Source organism: Colossoma macropomum, unplaced genomic scaffold, assembly GCF_904425465.1.
Source record: "Colossoma macropomum unplaced genomic scaffold, Colossoma_macropomum, whole genome shotgun sequence".
NCBI classification, from domain to species: domain Eukaryota; kingdom Metazoa; phylum Chordata; class Actinopteri; order Characiformes; family Serrasalmidae; genus Colossoma; species Colossoma macropomum.
Window position 1 is genome coordinate 17,151,742 of NW_023494804.1, and position 18,534 is coordinate 17,170,275.

General features: G+C 39.8%; 1 protein-coding gene across 1 annotated transcript in view; it reads left to right on the forward strand.

The window, feature by feature from the left end:
- pptc7b (protein phosphatase targeting COQ7 b) overlaps positions 1–18,534 on the forward strand; it is a 30,743-nt gene that overhangs the window by 1,186 nt on the left and 11,023 nt on the right. The window contains exons 2-3 of the mRNA XM_036594505.1: positions 11,890–12,069; positions 15,238–15,436. Coding sequence (XP_036450398.1) covers positions 11,890–12,069; positions 15,238–15,436 — 379 coding nt within the window. The remainder of the gene's footprint in view (positions 1–11,889; positions 12,070–15,237; positions 15,437–18,534) is intronic.

The following is an 18,534-nucleotide window of genomic DNA, read 5'->3' on the forward strand; positions in this document are numbered from 1 at the left end:
ATGTTACCTTCGTAGCTTCCAGTGTTAAGGAAGCAAACTTCACACACCAAATATGTCATACCTGACTAACTACATGGGGTAAGGGGATAATATGATCTTTCCTGGAGCTTGTTCTATACCTTTAAACCAGAATTAAATGCCTTTTATATTGCATTTCCATACAATTCAGCCCTCATTCCTCCACAGCTACTTTGCTCCTGGATGACCTTCATTGGTTGAAGTGTCAGTGCAGTCCAGCACAGTGTTTGTATAATGGTACGGGCTGCCTCACCTGAAATAACCTCGTTTTTTAAACCATCTTCCACCACTCATTCCTGATCCTAGACCTCATATGCACTCAAAACAACGGGCTTAAATGTAAACCTAAGCCCAGGCACATGGCGATAGATGCAATACATTAATGAGCAGGGCTATAGGAGGTGACCTTTCACCCAGAGAGATCCAGGACGAGCCCCCAGCGGTCAAAACACGACCCAGCTTATTGCAAACAGCATGAAAATGCGATTTAATTGTAATACATTGCATTGAAGCACCACGTCAAGTCACTTTTAGTAACCGCAGAATGTTTTAGTGGATCGAATTGCGAAAGAATGGTTAGCGCTAATGTAGGATAATATCCTAAGTGAGTCACGTCGTGGTGTCTTTGATCCAGACGAGGTTCGTTAAAGCGTGTTGTGTTCACTTTTTCATGAGAGTTGAAGTGTTTTTTGCGTAAAGGTCAGAATGGTTGAGCATGGAGGCAGCCATGTTAGAGCAAAACCACGCTGCAGGCTCGCACATGCGCTAGTTGGGGGGGCTGCTTTTGCATAGAACGAGTGAATATAATAGCTAAAATCCGCTGAAAAGAGCAATTGAGCTGTTATAAGGACATTATTCTCCCTATATTATACCCTGTGGCTGTGTAAAATGCGTGGTGTTTTATGAAGTTTTATACGCGAGGCTGAAGTTGGCTCGAATTTTCCGTTCCACCTTAAATGGTGCAGCAGTTACATTCTGGCATTCATTTTTTATAACGCCATCGAGCCTTCTTGAGTGTTTTACAAGCATGTTTTAACAGGAGATGTTGCTTTTGAGGATAAAGATTCCCGAGAGAGGTGTCACTGTCCGGTAGATCACCTTCCAAAACAAAGAGGCTTTTTCGCTTTTCTACTTCCGGCATGAGCGCCTTTTGTTATGGGAGCCACGTGGGTGAGCGAGAGCCAGCTGTTTCAGTCTGTAGGACGGTTTCCCCCAGTCCTGTCCTTTTTACTGTTCTCATGCTTTAAGAACCATTTTGAGCTCAGGAAGCGTTTTGGCGGCTGAGTTGACAAGCGTTAGCAGGTGTGTTGAAGGGGAGCTCCGCCGATTTTTCAAATTTTCTGCGTGCTTAAATGGTCAACATGAAAACAAAATCATTGAGAGTGGATTGAGAGAAGCCTACCAAGAATTGTTCACAGTGGTGTTGATAGGAACCAGACGTCTTAAGCTTTTAATGGCTCTTAAGCCTACATCACAGGAAGTTATTACATGACATGGTTATGGATATGTTACCTGAAGCCCGTTTTACGATAGTTTTGCTATGAAGTTTTGGCCTAAAATGTTTTTTTATCTGTTCATAGACGCCAGCAGGGCTTTGTGAGGCAAAATAGTCCCCAAAGAAAGCTTACTGTTTTCAGATGTGCCACTTTTTTACCACCATCAACTTTAATTGTATTTTGCTCTATATACAGAAACACCCAGAAGATGCATGTAGGTTCAATGGTCCTTTACGATGGCAAATAAAATGTCTATATTTGTGTTGTAGACATGGCAACCCCTGGTTCCTATCAATTTTGATCTGTTTTTGTTTATACTACATCTAATGATATCATTCAAAGCCTAAACTCTCAATTCTTCATAGTTTTATTGAGTAAATCCTTCTTTAACGTTCATGAAATTAAAACATGCAGACTGGGACTGCAAAGAGTATGATGAGGTAACAGTGCTGTAGTGTATTACATGTGTAGTATATTGCTTCTTTGTTCTTAAGGAGCTCTTGCATTGCACAGAATACCTTACTTATAAAGTTGAACGCTTTGCTCTCTGTCCCCTTCTTTGTGACCTCTGTACATATTAAAAGAGAGAACAAATCTCCTAAAATCTCCTTCTTGTCTGCTTTGACCTTCTTTAATTTTTTTTTTTTTCCCCCATAAAATGTCTACTTGCAAAGCGTAAATGCTTTTAGTCCAATAACCCTGATGAGTCTGGCAGCCACCTCTGAGCCTTAAAGGCCTTAAAAAGCCTTTAGCCTGAAGAGAAGCTCCTCTTCACTCACATCCAGGGATGAACTCCAGTCCAATTAGTTTAATGAGCTGCTCCTTAAGATGGTGGATCAGATGCCTACAGGTTTGGTGCTATAAACACCATGTCTGCTGCTCCGTAGCCTGTTTTCTGAGAAATTTGCTCTGGATGTAAATGACTAAACAGGAGATTGGCAGCTGAAGTCTTTACAGGCACAGGAATGTCAAATTTTTTTGTGTACAAATAGCTACATTGCATAACTAAATAATAGGAAGCGTTTCTTATTTATTCTGGGCTCTGTGATTTGTTCCTCACTTTGATTAAGATACGCACCATTAAATGCAGTTGCTTTTATGTTGTTGACTTCTGCACTTTCCAATGTCGTGTATATGCACTGATGTCTGTTCATCTATATATCCATCGATTTATCCAGCTATCCAACTATGTATGCACTCTGTACATTTTAGTTATCCATCTTTTGGTATCCAAAACCTTTCCTCTATCTATCTGTATGTCCATCCGTTTGTATATCCTTCTATTCATATACCCATCCTCTGTCTGTCTGCCTGTCTATCTGTCCATCCGTCTATCTGTCTGTCCGTTTTATATATCCGCCCATCCATCTATGCATCAATCCATCTATGTATCCTTCCCTCCATCTATCTATATATCCATCCATTTGTATATCCTTCCATCCCTATACCATCTTTTGTCTGTCTGTCCATTGTATATGTGTCCATCTATATATGCATCAAGCCGTTTATGCATCCTTCCCTCCATCTATATATCCATCTGTATATGTATCCTTTCATCCATCTACCCATCCTCTATCTATCTGTCTGTCTGTCTGTCTATCTATCTATCTGTCTATCCATTGTATATATGTGTCCATCCATCCACATATTCATCTATGTTTCTATATAGCCATCCTCATATTAAAAAAAAAAATGTGCACAGTTTGTTTCCACCCTGCTCAGTTTTTGAATGTAGCGGTGATTCCTCGCTCTGGTGCTTGAGCCACAAAGAGGCAATAACAAACGCAGACACTCCTCTGTGTTGTTGAAACTGCAGCAGTGCTGACTGTAGATACACTTTTATTAAGGCAGGGGCAGCTTTAGTTTGAGTTGGTGCTGAGTTTGTGTTTGTTAATTGGCCCATGCTTTCGCACGAGGCATCTGGATTCATGTACTAGTTGTTTATATCTTCGTCACCGTGGTAACCCTAGCGGTTTGTCCTAGTATTGTGCTGCCTGGATTTGTTTAAGTTGGACCCCGCTGCTCTGCTGTGTGTTGCAGAAGCAGTGGAGGGACTCCTTGTATGGTCGTCTCTGTGGAATCTCGCGTGTGTGTGAGGTGGATGGGCTTTTTCTAGGAAAGTTCTCCTGTAGTAATGAAGACTGGAGTTTATAAGGGAACATGCTGTCTCTCTTCTTTCTGCTCTGCAGTATTACAGTGACTCATTGACTGCGTGTGTTTTACATAACAGTCACAAGCTTGAGAATTTGGCACAGAGTTGTGTCTTATAAGAGTGAGTGATACGGCACATCTTTCATGATGTTTGAAGGCTTAAGGCCTTTAAACACTGAGCGCAGTTTGTATGAAATATAAAATAAACAGCTAAGATTAGCTGCATCCTAGATACTGAAAGATTTTTGACCTATGCTTTTGTTTGTCATTTGCTTTGTCACCTGTGGTGCTGCATTTTTCCAAAACCAGCTGAAACTCCTAAGACATCTGAGCTATGCATGAAAGCTTTTATAAAGCTTATAAAGGTTCGGCTCCTGAATGAGGCAGTGAGACTGCTCTCGTTTCAAATTTTTCCAGAATGTAAAGTAGTGTCCCCAATGTCAACGTTTGCCGGTTTTATGAAGAGCAAAGGAGGTCTGTCAGTTGAAGACTTTCTGCCTATTTTGTTAAATGTTTTTGTATCAAAAAGTTTCCAAGTATTGAAAACATTTGTGTTGCTTAATCATATTTGTTGTGTAATGCCCGTAAGATGCAACAATTGCAATACAGTATTGAAAACGGCAACATTCAAAACGGTGCATAGAAATGTGAAACTGTATGGCCGATACTCTCCTCTTCCCTCATCTGAGTGTCTCCTATTTACTGGAATCTGGGGGCGGGGCTTATTTTTGACACACCTTTGCTCAAATGTTTTCTGAAGAGTTTATAAATTCTAACGGTTGTAATTTCTGGGGTTCGTTTTATCGTTGAATATTATAAAGAACTTCAAAATATGTGCATCATTTATACGGTTATTACTTTTTTAGGTGTAGCTTGGAGTGGGCAGAATGCACCAGCAAAACTTCAGTGCCACATTTATAAGAAGTAGAAAAATGTAATAAGGGATAGAGGGGAAAAATCAAACAGCTGGTAAAAATAAGTGAATAATGGCCTCGTTTTACAGGTAGGACAGGGAGTATGATGATATGTATCGTTATTGTGATGAATTACATCACAGTACCTCACAGTAAGCTTTCCTGAGCATATTGTGGACATTAAAAAGGGCATTATTTAGTCTTGTTTAAATTTAGTGTAACAAAGTGTGCAAAGTATTGAATCAAAATCATTGTATTCTTAGTTTTGGATTATATTTTTTCGTTGTGGCCCTACTGGTTCTTCTTTTGTATAATAAAAATGATCAGATGTCTTAAAAAAATAAATATTGTGATATATGTTGGGATTTATGCCATATCGCCCAACCCTATTAACAGGCTCTTTATATATATTTCTATATATTTGATCTAAATCATACTTTTTCTTATTCTCCGTTAGGGGTGTAACGATTATTCGTCTTAGTCGACTAAAATCGACGACCAAATTAGTTGGCAACTAATTTAGTAGTCGAAGGGTTGGTGACGTCATTACACGTCTTTCTCACGCTCACTAGGGACGTTTTGACATGACCGCTCACTGGAGGCTTAACAGCGCGATGGCAGCCTCAAGAACAAAATCCTCAAAAATGTGGAAGCTAAACTTAGAAAAAGGTTAGTTGTCTATTTGTAACGCCGACCTTGTCTGGCACGGGAGCACATCCTCCATGTTGGAGCCTCTCAAGAGGAAACTCGTCGGTCCACTGGCTGAAGAAGATTCATCTCGGTAAGATACACCGCGTCCCAAATCGCACACTAGCACACTAAATAGTGTGTAAAAATAGCGCGTATACCATTAGAGGTGCACTCGTTAGTGTCTTATGTGAAGTACAGAAGTGTGTGGTTTGGGACGCGGCGATAGTTGTTCCAGCGAGCTAGTTAGCTAATGTTAACGCTAAAAGCCGTCCTACTTCATGTTGTGAGTTGTAACACTTTCATTTTTGAAATGCTGCTCTCTGGAATCGTTAATGGAGTTGGAACAGAGAACCACGTAACTATTATTATTATTCACAGCGACCCTGTTCACTTTCCAAATAACGCTTACAGTTTTGAACACTGCATCGTCGAGCCCGCCGGTGCGTTGAGATTCGGCGAACATAGGAGGGTGTTTGCAAACAGTTCTCTTGCCACCACTCGCTAACAGTTTAGGTAGCTTAGCTGGACAAAGGGTTACCGTTGAAATGAAATGTTTTCACAAAATCGTTAAATTAACTGTTCATATTTTATTGCTGCTACTTTGCACATCCTTGGTTATAAATTTTGACAGGAAAAATACGTTGGAATTTAATTTTTTAATCTTTTGTATTAGCAAAAGTTCATTAAAGCAGTGATTTCTTAAATGTTATTTATCTATACCGTATTTATTGTTAGTTAGTAAATGCATAAAACAATCTCAGGCTAAATTTAAAACCTAATAGCTACATAAAAGGTATTTGGTAATGTAGTGATTCATAATCCGATTAATCGTTTATTCGTTTCAGTAATCGATAGATAATTCGACTGGCAAATTAGTTGTTTGTTGCACCCCTATTATCCGTACCGTTCAGTGTTCTAAAATCCATGTGTCAGACACAAGGCCCGTGGGGCCAAGTCAGGCCCATGGCACAATCCTGTTTGGCCCGCAAAATTATTTTGATTTTGTATTATTAGCCCATTTTACCATGAACTACGCTACAGTTCTCAGCATGCACTGCAACGTAACGTGTGCTTCCACCCCCTCCCCAACAATGATCTTTGGAACATCTGTTGTTTTATATAAAACAATTTATTTTATTTAAGATTATTTTTGAATCATTCAGGTATTCAGTGCCTGTTTTTTGCCGTTGTAGTTTTGGCATATTTCGAATAAACCAGTCGGGGTCATGGCAAAGTGTTCAGTAAAAATAAAATAAAAAAACAGCTGGCCAACGAATTTGCTGAAATTTTTTAAAATGGCCCTTTTAGTGGTTGAGTTTGACACACCTCTCTATATCTATATATCTATGCTTCTACAACACCATCTATCAATTAATCTTTCCACGGCTCTTTATTGGCTCACCGATTTGTTGTTGTGTTGTGGTTCTTTTTTACTTTTAGTCATCGAGTTTGACACCCCTGATCTAGAAGTAGTCACAGTACCCCTGATGTACTTAGTAGTTATTTAACAATGCTGCGTATGCATAACTTTGTTACATCACACATGTGACCATGTTGTGTCACATGCATAGCTGTGTTGCATCACGTGTAACATATATAACGTGTGGCTGTCAGCGAAGTAGCTAAATTGGTTGTAAGGCCTTTTCAAATGCCATGATAAAGAGCAGCCTTTAAATAGGCTAGAAGCCCACAACTGAACCTGTCTGAACAGTGCAGGACTTCACCTTAAAGGGCCCTTATCCCACTTTTATTATTTTTTTCCTCGCGGTACCACTTATGAACTTTGTGTAGGTTTTTGTACCAGAAATGTAATTAATTAAAAGAGTTACTGTTTACATCACTCTCTTCCAACCTCTCTTTATCCATCAGAATTAAACAGGGTGTTTTGTTACTGTGCCTTTAAAACTGAAATATGTAAATGAGATGTGTTCTGATTGGTTGCCCTGTGTTGTATCTCGTTCAAAAAGCAGTCCTGGCCAAAACACTGTTTGTTGAATTCAGACTGAGTGGGTGGCGCTAAGGCTGAATGATTTGGGGAAAATACCTAATTTTGATTTTTCCAACTAAATATTGCAACTGCAATTTAAATTGCAATTATTTTTTATAAACTGAGGTTCAAGCCTGAATTTTTTGGCCAAGAAGACCAGAATATTCATGATCTCTGAATGTCGTTTGCCAAACTGCCAGTAAGTCGTGGTTGTGATGTTGCAACACATGAAGGTTTGGTTGCCTCTGATCGGTTCAACTCGTCTACAGGCTGTACTACTAGGTTCAATTTCCTCTTTTAAAATTTAAGACCACTCAAAGCCGCATTTGCATGGTGAAATGGTTCTTCAGATTGATGGAGAATGTGTTGTATATGGTTCTATATAGTAAGTTTGAGATCAGAGCAATAGCAGAACACTTTTTAGTGCTATATAGAACCATATACAACTCTCTATCAATCAAACCATTTCACCATGCAAAGAACCCCTTAAACATGCAAATGCATCTTTGTGTTTATGGTTCTGTATAGAACCACTGTCTTCACTAAAGACATCTTTTTAAGAACCTTGAAGAACCATAGTATAGGCTATAGTTAAAAAAATTGCAGCTCTTGCAATATGATGTGTTGGTTTTTGTGACATCACAAAAACAGCAAAAAAAAAAAAATGCTGTTTTTGCAGCTGCACTGTGTGGACTGCAGAGTGATTGTCAATTTCTAAACATAACAATATTTACTTACATCAAATTCTTATTTTAAAAAAAGGGTGAAATTAAATTTTCAGTGGTATGGGCCCTTTAAGGCACGCCTCTCAAACTGGCCTCCTGGAACGCTGAGGACATGTGCAGGTTTGTTTTTCTCTGCTGCAATACACATTATTGTTTTTTGTAGATTTATTACGGAACAGAGTTAAATCATATGAAGTCCCCCCTCTTTGTCTGTTTTCCCCTCATGACTTCTTTATTGGTCATTTGCGGTCTTCGTTGTGACGGCCTGTGATGTAACTAATTGAGCCAAAGGCCAAACCACATTAGAGGAAATAAAGGGACGTTTCCAAAGTCCTGTTTTCTGAGGTAAATGGAGAAGGAAACAGGGTGACGGTGACAGTAGTCATAGCGAGATGTTGGTAGTAAACAGTCTTTCCTTTTTTTTCTGTCCCCCCACCCCCCCCCTTTCTTTCTCTTCTCTCGCTCCCTTTTTCTCCATTTCTATCTCCATTACTGCTTTAGACTTTTTTTCTGCACTCGCTCTTTTCTTCTCTCTCTTTCTTCTTGCTCACTCTCTCTCGCTCTGCTCTTTGTCAGATTGAGGATTTCAGCTCTCACTTTTCTCTGTTTTTCCCTCCCAGCGAGTGTTTGTGTTAGTGTGTAGCGTTAGTCGTTTGCCTTTAATGCAGGCCTCGTAATGGCAGGTCATGTTGCTGTAAATCGTGTTTCAGCTCTGAAGTCGTGACCCTGCTGCTTCTCACTGTTACAGCAGTGACGTCTGTGTGTATGGAGAGAGAAAACGTGACTAAAACATTCCTCTTCTCTTCCGAAAGCTCTTAGCTTGACGTACGCCGGACAGCTAGAGGATGTAAGAGCTAATTCATCATCCTGTCTGTACCCTGCACATCAGATCCACTGCATTTTATTTATCATGTGAAACAGGGTTTGGTCCATAGAGGAAAAAGCATATAAGTTGCACAATATGGATAAAATACTAGCACTGTGATTATTTTGCTACATTATTTTGATACGCCTTGAAGTACATTAACATCAGTGTGATGGTGAATGAATACCTTGATTCATCCAAACATTCAGTCCCATTTGCATTTTGTAGCTTTCTGCTGTATCAGTATTACAAATGGAAACCGTAGACAAGGAAGCAAACAGGGTGGTAGCTTGTGAGTTGATGCTTAATTTTTGTCAAAAAAACAACGCAGTTTAGTCAAAGTTTTGATTGTTGTACAATGCCATATTTAATTTGGGGACTATAATTAATCAAATAAGAAACAAAAGCATTGTACATGTCATCCAAACTTCATTGCCCCAGAGTTTGTGGTCACTTAGCTCAACCTGAGGCCTTCTGTGAAGTTGTTTCACCTGAGGCGTTCTTAAACCGGAGAAGATAAACATGCTTCTAGTTAGAAACTTTGCTCATTGTCAGAAGCCATCTTTGCTCTTGATATGGATTGGCTGTTCTTGCTAAAGGTTTAAAAAATTTTGTATTTTCTCCATGTGAATGGCTTTTTACTAAGCAGCTAAAGATTAACCATATGCAGTAGCCTGAAAGTGACTGTTAATGCAGCTATGTTTTTTTTTTTAACTGTTGTAATTACAGGGTAAAAATCTTTTAAGCCCCAGTTTGTGGAGGTGTGGCAAGCTAATTTAACTTTTAATTCTATTACTCTTGATATCAGGGATTTACAAAAAAATGTACACTTGTGAAATATCAAAATTGATATCGAAAATGACATTTTTACTAGTAAGAACTAAATTTTCACTACTAAAATAAATTCTTATTAGTAAAAATTTGGAAAAAATATACTAGTGGAAATTAAATTTTCACGCAAGCCATTACATGCCTGTAAGGCTGCAGCACGGCTTTATCAGTTTCTCAAGCACGATAACGAGTGGGGAAAAATTTCTACCTTGCGCTGTACAAAAGGTTCTAAAGCCAAAGAACATATCAGAGCTGATTCAGGACTAACACTACACATCTAAAAGAAAACTGATCACAAGACAGATGGAATTACTTTTTTCTCATCTTAAGCTCCAGACAGTGTTTTTTTAACTGACTTGACCGACACTTGTGATAGATGGAGACTATTGGCGATAAGCCTCACTTCCGGTGTGCTGTGTCAAAGGAGCCTGAACTGATGACGCAGACTCGGATGTTCTTTATTGATGCATTGTCTCTACATGCTCAATGAAACTGGACTTGAGTATTACCATCACAAAGATAGACCATAAGGTCTGGGAGAGATTTGCATTAGGTGGGAACAGCATCTGTCTCTGAGCCTCTGGGTCTCCTTTATCATACTGTCAACTTAAAGCGCTCTAAGTGTTAATGCTAAATACTTTGGGGAAATGAAGACAGGAAAGGCAAAGAGATCCTTTTGCTGCACTTACACCACCATCAAAAGCTTGGTGACACTTTGCCGCCTTTTGAATTTTTCAGAGTAATGCTTGATTTGTGCCTGTTACTTGGAAATGTTTATCAAAAAGCTTAGTATGAAGAGCAGGTTTTGCCTACGTAGTGATTTAATTTGGATTATTTTCCAAACAGTTGTTAAAGGTTATTGAAACTCTTTTGCATAGTTTAAGTGCTGCAACTTTTAGCCGATAATTAATTGTCATAAATAATTACAATAAACAACCCAATTGTGTTTTCTTGTTCTTTGTTTGCAACTATTAAAATACATGCCCAAAGTAGAAAATTGCCTGATTAGCCACCTTACTTGCTAGCTGTGTTTTACTAAGTAGCTAACACTGGTTTTAAATCAGTACTGCGCGCACACTCGCACAAACCTCTACAGTTACAGAGAATTATATGTAGAGTCAAGCATAGTAGTGACATCTTCATGAGACGTGCAACGCTATAATACATTCAGTTTAACTCTTGTTGCCCAACAGTGCGTGGTTCGCTGTTTTTGCTCATAAAACCGACAAAACGCTCTCGTGGCAGAGCGTGCACTGACATCATGAATAGGCTGAGAGCATTTACCGCTTTCTTTTGTTTACATTTCTGTGTGTGTGTGTGTGTGTGTGTGTGTGTGTGTGTGTGTGTGTGTGTGTGTGTGTGTGTGTGTGTGTGTGTGGAGTCAATAAAGCATATCTGAGTCTGCACACCCAATTCACTTTTTGTTTGTTGCAGCAGAATATGACTGAAATCTAACAACTGTGGAGAATGATTGCAATCTGCATAAATAATTGCATTTGTATCCTATAGTTGCAATTAGGCGATTATGTAATTGTGACAGGCTGAGTGATGTGGGCTGGCTTCACCACAAGGAAATGAAATGTGGCATTAGGCCCAAGGTAGCACGGTCAATAAGGGTGGGTGATATAGCAAAAATATCACATCACAGTACTTAGACGTTTTCACGATACATGATATGTATCATGATATTGACACACTTTCATTAGTAGTGGCAGTTTAAAAAAAATAGCCATCAGAAGCTCTGGGTGCTGTGATTGTTTTCATACTGCACTGCACAAAATCTAATTAAACAGGACTAATTACACTCTTTTTATCATGCAGTTGGTCAGTGTTCTCCAAGTGCTAACAATTGGCACAATATGCTCAGAAAACCATATTGTTTATCATGGTAATGATAAAATGTCATCGTTTTGATCCTCTAGCTGTCATTAATATTTGTATGTGGTATTATTTAACTCTAAATAAACTTGCCTACAGTTCAGTTCCTCACTCTCGCAACTGTATTACTTTCATAGTAGTTACCTAATGATAAATTTGAGATGTGTACTTTGTAACCTTTTCATATTTGTAAGAGCATTAAAATCCAGTTAGTATGTCACCGACAGATTGGAAAGCTAGATGTCCCCAGCATTTTGGCCATCAGTATAAGTAAGAGTCTCTCTCTCTCCCTTTCTCTTTCTCTTTCTCTCCTTTCTTTCTTTCTTTTTTTCAGGTGTGGCAGACGGCGTGGGTGGATGGAGGGATTACGGTGTGGATCCGTCTCAGTTCTCGGCTACTCTGATGCGAACGTGCGAACGTCTGGTGAAGGAGGGCCGCTTCACCCCCACCAGCCCGGTGGGCATCCTCACCTCGGCCTACTACGAGCTTCTACAGAACAAAGTGCCCCTACTGGGTAAGAACACATAGTAACAAGAAGCAGCATATGGTGACTCACACACACACACGGCTTAGATTAATAAATAAAGAAAATGTCTGCAGGATGAGTCAGAGGGTGTGTGTGTGTGTGTGTGTGTGTGTGTGTGTGTGTGTGTGGTGATGCTGGACACTCCTTCTCTCCTGTACAAACCCTCTAAGCTATGATGTTCCACAGACCTGCTAGGAGAATTAGTGGTTGGTTTACATTGCGCATGGCCCTTAAAGGGCCCATGTCCTACATTTTTTTTTTTTCTTTATTTTTACTCCCAGAGGTTCACTTAGAACTTTTCTTTATATACCAAAACATCATAACTGCTGTCATAAAATTGCTGTGCTTTTTAAGACTGGTTATATGTAATGCTGTGTTCTGATTGGCTGTCCTGTGTTATGCCTCATTCAAAAACAGTCCAGTGCTTATAACTCGAGTGTAATTGGGTGGGGCTAAACTGTTGTGGACTGAATAGTTGGATATTTGCTACTGTATTGGTTTTCATGACATCACAAAAACGATAAATTAATAACAGGCCGTTTTTCCAACTAAGTTTCCATGTATGGACTGGGGCTAGTGAATGGGATGTTTTGAAAATTTCAGCACTGTTTGAAGATGCATCCAATTCTTATTTTAAACAAGTAATGGTTTTCCCCCAATTCCCGATCAACACATGTTTGGTGTTCTTTAGTTTAGAACCACCAGTTAGCATTATGGTTGACCTGTGGCATTAGAAGTAAGGGGGAATGTTGTGCAAATCATTTTTTATTTTGCTACACTGTTGCTTTAATACCTTCCTGACCAAAGTGAACTGGACAGAATGTCCCTCAGGGGCTGATGCAGCAGCGTCGCTTTGTCATAAAAACGAATAGCCTGAGCAACTGAAACTCTACTAGAGCGAAGACACGATATTCTTGGCTGGTCAGTGTGTGCACAGTAAGTTTATGGGGGGAAATCTGAGCTACATGAAGCAACACACCACTCGGTCGTTTTGAAGCCTCAGTAACTGACCTGATGTTTCCTCACCCTGCGAACAAAAATCTTTTAGACTGTCCTTTGATGCTGTGTTGGCCAAACACACTGACAGGCATTCCTCTTTTTCCTTTGATTTGAGACAGCCAGTGGTGAACAGTAACAAAGTACATGTAATTTGATATTGTACATAAATACTTTATAAGGATCTGGGCTTAAGATATTGTATGTATCACTGCTTTCTGCAGAAGGTATCGACACTCGTTACACTGAAGTGGGAAAAAACTGGATCCTTTAAAATATGTAAAAGAATGCGATGCATTTTGAAATTGAAGCAAACTTTTCGCGGCTCACCTTTATATATGATGTAGGATATATTAGGGTGTTTACAGTAATACAGAAGCTAGAAAGTTGGCTGTAGTCAACTTGAAATGTTGATAAACAGGGAAGTATTTTTTTTTTTCCTGCAACTGGTTCTTTAACAAAAATGGCTCATCTTAGTGACATACATAGTAATAATATAGCATTAAAATGGCTTGCAGTATGTTTACTTTTGATACTTAAACACATGTAAAAGCAAGTTCTTTTATACTTCTAATGGGCTCATAATAAGGCAAAAATACAAAAAAAAAAGAATGAAGTGTAAACATTTTAAAGGGAATTCTGCTGATTTTTCAACATTTCTGCATAGTTAAATGGTTCAGATTTAGACAGTGGTTTGGTGTGAAATGCTCAGTTCTAGAGAAACTTAGAGACGAAATTGTTCACAGTGGTGATGATAGGAACCAGATGTCCACCTCTAAAAGCTCCCTCACAGAAAGTTATTACATGAAATACACTGCCTGATGTCTGAGAAATTGTTTTACGATAATTTTGAGAAGATTTTGGCCTGAAATGTATTTTGCATGCAGGCCGTTGTGAGACAGTTGTCCCCCAAGAAAACGTTTTTTTTTGTTTGTTTGTTTTTTTCTTTTCCCGGATTTTCCACTATTTTCCCATCATCAACGTTCCATATAAATGCTTACACGTGTAGGTTCACTATTGGTTTTGGATAGTAATTAAATGTGGCTACGTTTATGTTGCAGTCATGGTGACCCTTGGTTCCTACCACCACCACTGTAAAGAAATCTGGGTCTGTAAGTTTCTTGTGCAATGAATGCGTCAAACCACTCTGAATAACTGTTTACATATTAACTATAGAGTAGAAAATTAAACATTTGAAAGACCTCCTTTAAGCTCTACCTGGTCAAAACAGTCCATATATGGCAAATAAGCTGCAAAAATAGCCCACTTTGAATGTAGTTTTTGTGTTGTCAGCACATTTACATGTATTCACCTGTTCAGCCTATAGCAGTTTATCACTGGCAGTTCATGCTGTAGGATTTTTTATTGGCTGCCCTGTATTGTGTCTCAATCAGAACAGAGCTCATTTACATTTAGAAGGCTGAAAGGCACAGTAACAAAAACATCTTGTTTTTTAATTGTAAAAGATTAAGAGAGTTAGAAAAATGTCATTTAAAAATGATGTACGGCTGTTGTTGGTACATAAACCCACACAAACACCATAACTGGACCCCACCACCAGAGATGGCAGTGCAGGTTCTGTTTCCAGAGCTGTTTCTGTCACCACTGAAATCCACCTTTCGTGTTTCGGTGGGTTTGGCATTTCAGACTCGTGGTTCACCTTTCGCATGAAACCGGACATCACATACTTTCTAGGGTGGCACGGCCATGTTGTTGTGCCCCTCTCAAAGTGACGCTTATACCATTTTGGGAATGCTTGCCTGATGCCCTAAAGGTCAGTAGGTGAGCGTTCTCAAGCAGGGTCACTTGGCCAAGGCCACCTTGTTGCGTGAGAGAGACTTATGATGCAGTCCAGTGTCAGCTGTGCCTGTTGCCTGTCCTTCTCAGGCTCAGTGATGGATGGCTGCAAATACACTTCAAGGACAATTAGTGGAAGAACATTTGGCTCTTTGATCATCAGACACATGATATCCAATGACCTTTCCTCTTCTTTCCTCTCTTGCTCTTTTTCTCTCCCTCCCTTCTCTGTCTTCCCCCCTCTCTCTCTTGGTCTCTCTACGCTCCTTTATTGTCTTTCTTTCCTTCTGGTTCTCTCTCTCTCTCTCTCTCTCTCTCTCTCTCTCTCTCTCTCTCTCTCTCTCTCTCTCTCTCTCTTTATAGGAAGCAGTACGGCCTGTATTGTGGTGCTGGACCGGAGGAGTCATCGGATACACACGTGTAACCTTGGCGACTCTGGTTTCTTGGTGGTCCGGGGTGGAGAGGTGGTCCACCGGTCAGATGAACAGCAGCACTACTTTAACACACCGTTCCAGCTGTCAATTGCTCCACCTGGGGCTGAGGGAGTGGTGCTGAGTGACAGGTGGGTGGAGCCTGGGGAACATGAGAGATGAATTATAAAGTCTCAGTCTTGACCATTGTTCCATTTGAATTGTTAATTCAGAATTAGAACAAACTACATAATCAAATCCACAGGAGCAGCCATTTACAATATAAGTGAAATCGCTTATGCATCACTTGTCTCAAACTGTGTGGAGGTGTTCAGTATCTTTAATAGACTGGATTATGTGGTTTCTGACACCTTATGGCCCTCTCCCTAGATAACTGTGGTCCCCTTGATCTCAGTTTTAGCAGTCATATCAAAGCAGGTACTAAATCAACTTTTTATCACCTTAAAAACAACAACATGACCAAAATGTTCTGACTAAGGTAGACCTGGAGAAACTCATCCACACCTTTATTTCTAACAGGATTGATTACTCTGTTGGTCTCCTAACTGAACTCCCAAAAAATACAATTAAACCACTTTAGCTGATTCAGAATGCAGCTACCAGAGTCTCACTAGGAGTAACAGAAGGGAACACATCACTTTCATTCTAATGAGAGCTCTGACACTGGATACTTTTAAATCCAGGCTGAAATCTTTCCTATTTGAGCAGGTTTCAGCTTACAACACTGTTTAGAACACTGTTAGAACACAGTCATGCTCTAAGAGAAAAGGGTCTTCCCCAAACTGTTCCCACAAAGTTGCAAGCATCTTGGTATGCTAAGGCATTTAGATTTCCCTTCACTGGAACCAAGGGGCCTGAAAAAACAACCCCATAGCTTTATCCCTCCTCCACCAAACTTTACTCTTGGCACAATGCAGTCAGGCAGGTAACGTTCTACTCGCATTCACCGAACCCAGACTCGGCCATCGGACTGCCAGAGAGAGAAGCGTGATTTGTCGCTCCACATAATGTTTCCACAGCTCCAGAGTCCTGTGGTGGCGTACTTTACACTGAAACATCTGAACTCAATAATTAGGAGGTGTGCCCAATACTTTTGTCTATGTAGTGTATATCTTAAGGGCACAGTAACAAAAACAGCCTGTGTGATTCTGAGGGACAAAGAGTGAGTGGAAACTGAGTGAATGAAAAATTAATTGTGACTGTTTTTGTTGCATAAACCCACACAAGTGGACCCCCAGCACAATGCTGATTGTTGACAAAGCTGCTGGTAATCGTTAGCCTCGCTGCTCCAGTGCAAAACCAAGGATGTAAACTTCAGATGCCAAAGTCTTGGCTCATCAGCCACATTTGGAGTTACTGTAAACGTGAACTATTACTTTGAGTCCTTATTTTAACTTGCTTTGCATCAGTGAGAAGCTAATTTAATGTTGCTGCAGATTACTGAATTTCTGTTGTCACCAGCCTCAATTCTGCCTCTCTTAGAACTCGTCCAGGTCCTCAGCGGCTGATTAGTACTGCAATCAGCCGAGCCATTGTGAAATTTGGCTTCACAGCATGATCTGACCATTTTGAAGTCCTTGAACAGAGGTGACAGGAGTCAGTGGGATATTTCTGGTGACAGCGTTTTGGTTCAGCAGCTCTTGCGCAATTGGTCTGGTGTTCCTTTGGCTGAACAGCCACTCAGAATGTGCCTGTGTGTTTTCATTTTCTGTGAAGGGCAAAGCAAGAGCCATGTGATTCTGGTCCTCGCTCCTGCTGGCTTGCCAGGGGCTTACAGCCAAGCCTAAACTATCCAACCAGAATAAAGAGGCCACAAAACTCCTTCATCTCAGCCAATCAAAGTGCTGCTTTCAACATTTTGGTCCCCCAGCCAGTGTAGAGTCTTAGAGTGACTATTTTGGGCTCCTCGTGAGATGCTAAAATTAAGCAGGACCTTTTAATATTGTATATCTAGTGGAGGCCTGTGTGGTGGAGTCCAATTTGACTTTCTCCCAAAGAGGTGTCAGTGGAGATGGGACTTCATTTTTACTTCTACTGGCCTTCTGACTTCTTAGAATGAATTTCCATGAATCAAAACACTTAAAGGAAGGACCAGCACCTTTTTATTTTTGTCAGCAGTCTCCATACAGGTGGGGCAGAAAAGTAAACGTTGAAGTTCAGAGACTGTTTGCAGTTCTGCATTATGTTCAGACATAAGTTTAGATCTGAGAGAGCTTAACTTAATCCTACTTGCCTTAAATATAATATAAAATAAGTAGTGGTGATGGATGTAGTTGTTCACATACATTGACACTGACAGCTTGTGCAGTTTAGACTTTTGGAAAAAAAATAAATTGTGTTATTTTTAAATACATGTTTGAGTGTGGTGCGGAACTGCAGACAGTATGGGGACGTAAGCATGCAGAGCTGTATATGGATGTGTTTAAAAACAGAAAGATGATGAATTTAATTATTCTTTATATCTAGTAAACCACAAACTACAAGCCGTCTTTAGCAATGTGTTTCTTGCCCAGTATCATGTTGGAGCACAAAAAACACAACCACCTTTCTCTCTGTTCCCCTGTGGTGGGGTATGTTTGTCACATGCCAGATTGAGATCACAAACCATTGCACTTTTTTACATCTCTTCTAATTTACAGAGTAATCACACTTCTTAATGAAAATGACATACCATCCAAATAATACCTGCTCTGTGGGGGTCCTGTGGGGGCCATTGAAAAACAGGGTAACAAAGTATGCAGAGAGACAGATGGACTACAGTCTGTAACTATAGAACTACAAAGTGCGCCTATACGGTCAGTGGAGCTGATAAAATGGACAATAAATGTTGATACAAGGTAGGTGTACCTGATAAGGGACTACAATCCACACTGCTACACGTTAGGGCCGCAGGATATGGATAAAATTCCATACTGAGATTAAATTGCTGATACATCTTGCAGTGCATTAATACACACTGGTGCCCTATTAAAGTAGCCTGCATTATTTTGACGAAAATAATTTGCTTTTGTTGGATCACTTAAACATCTCGATCCATACAAACACCCATGGATAGAGATGCACCATTCCTGGTTTTTATGGCTGATTCTGATCCTGATTTCTTTACAGACAGATTGGCTGCTAAAACACACAAGCACAATTCTAGTGCTTTTGATTGGTTGAAGTTGCAATATTATTTGTTCTTTAATAGGCCAAACTGGTATTTTCAATTCTTAAATTCAAAATCAGT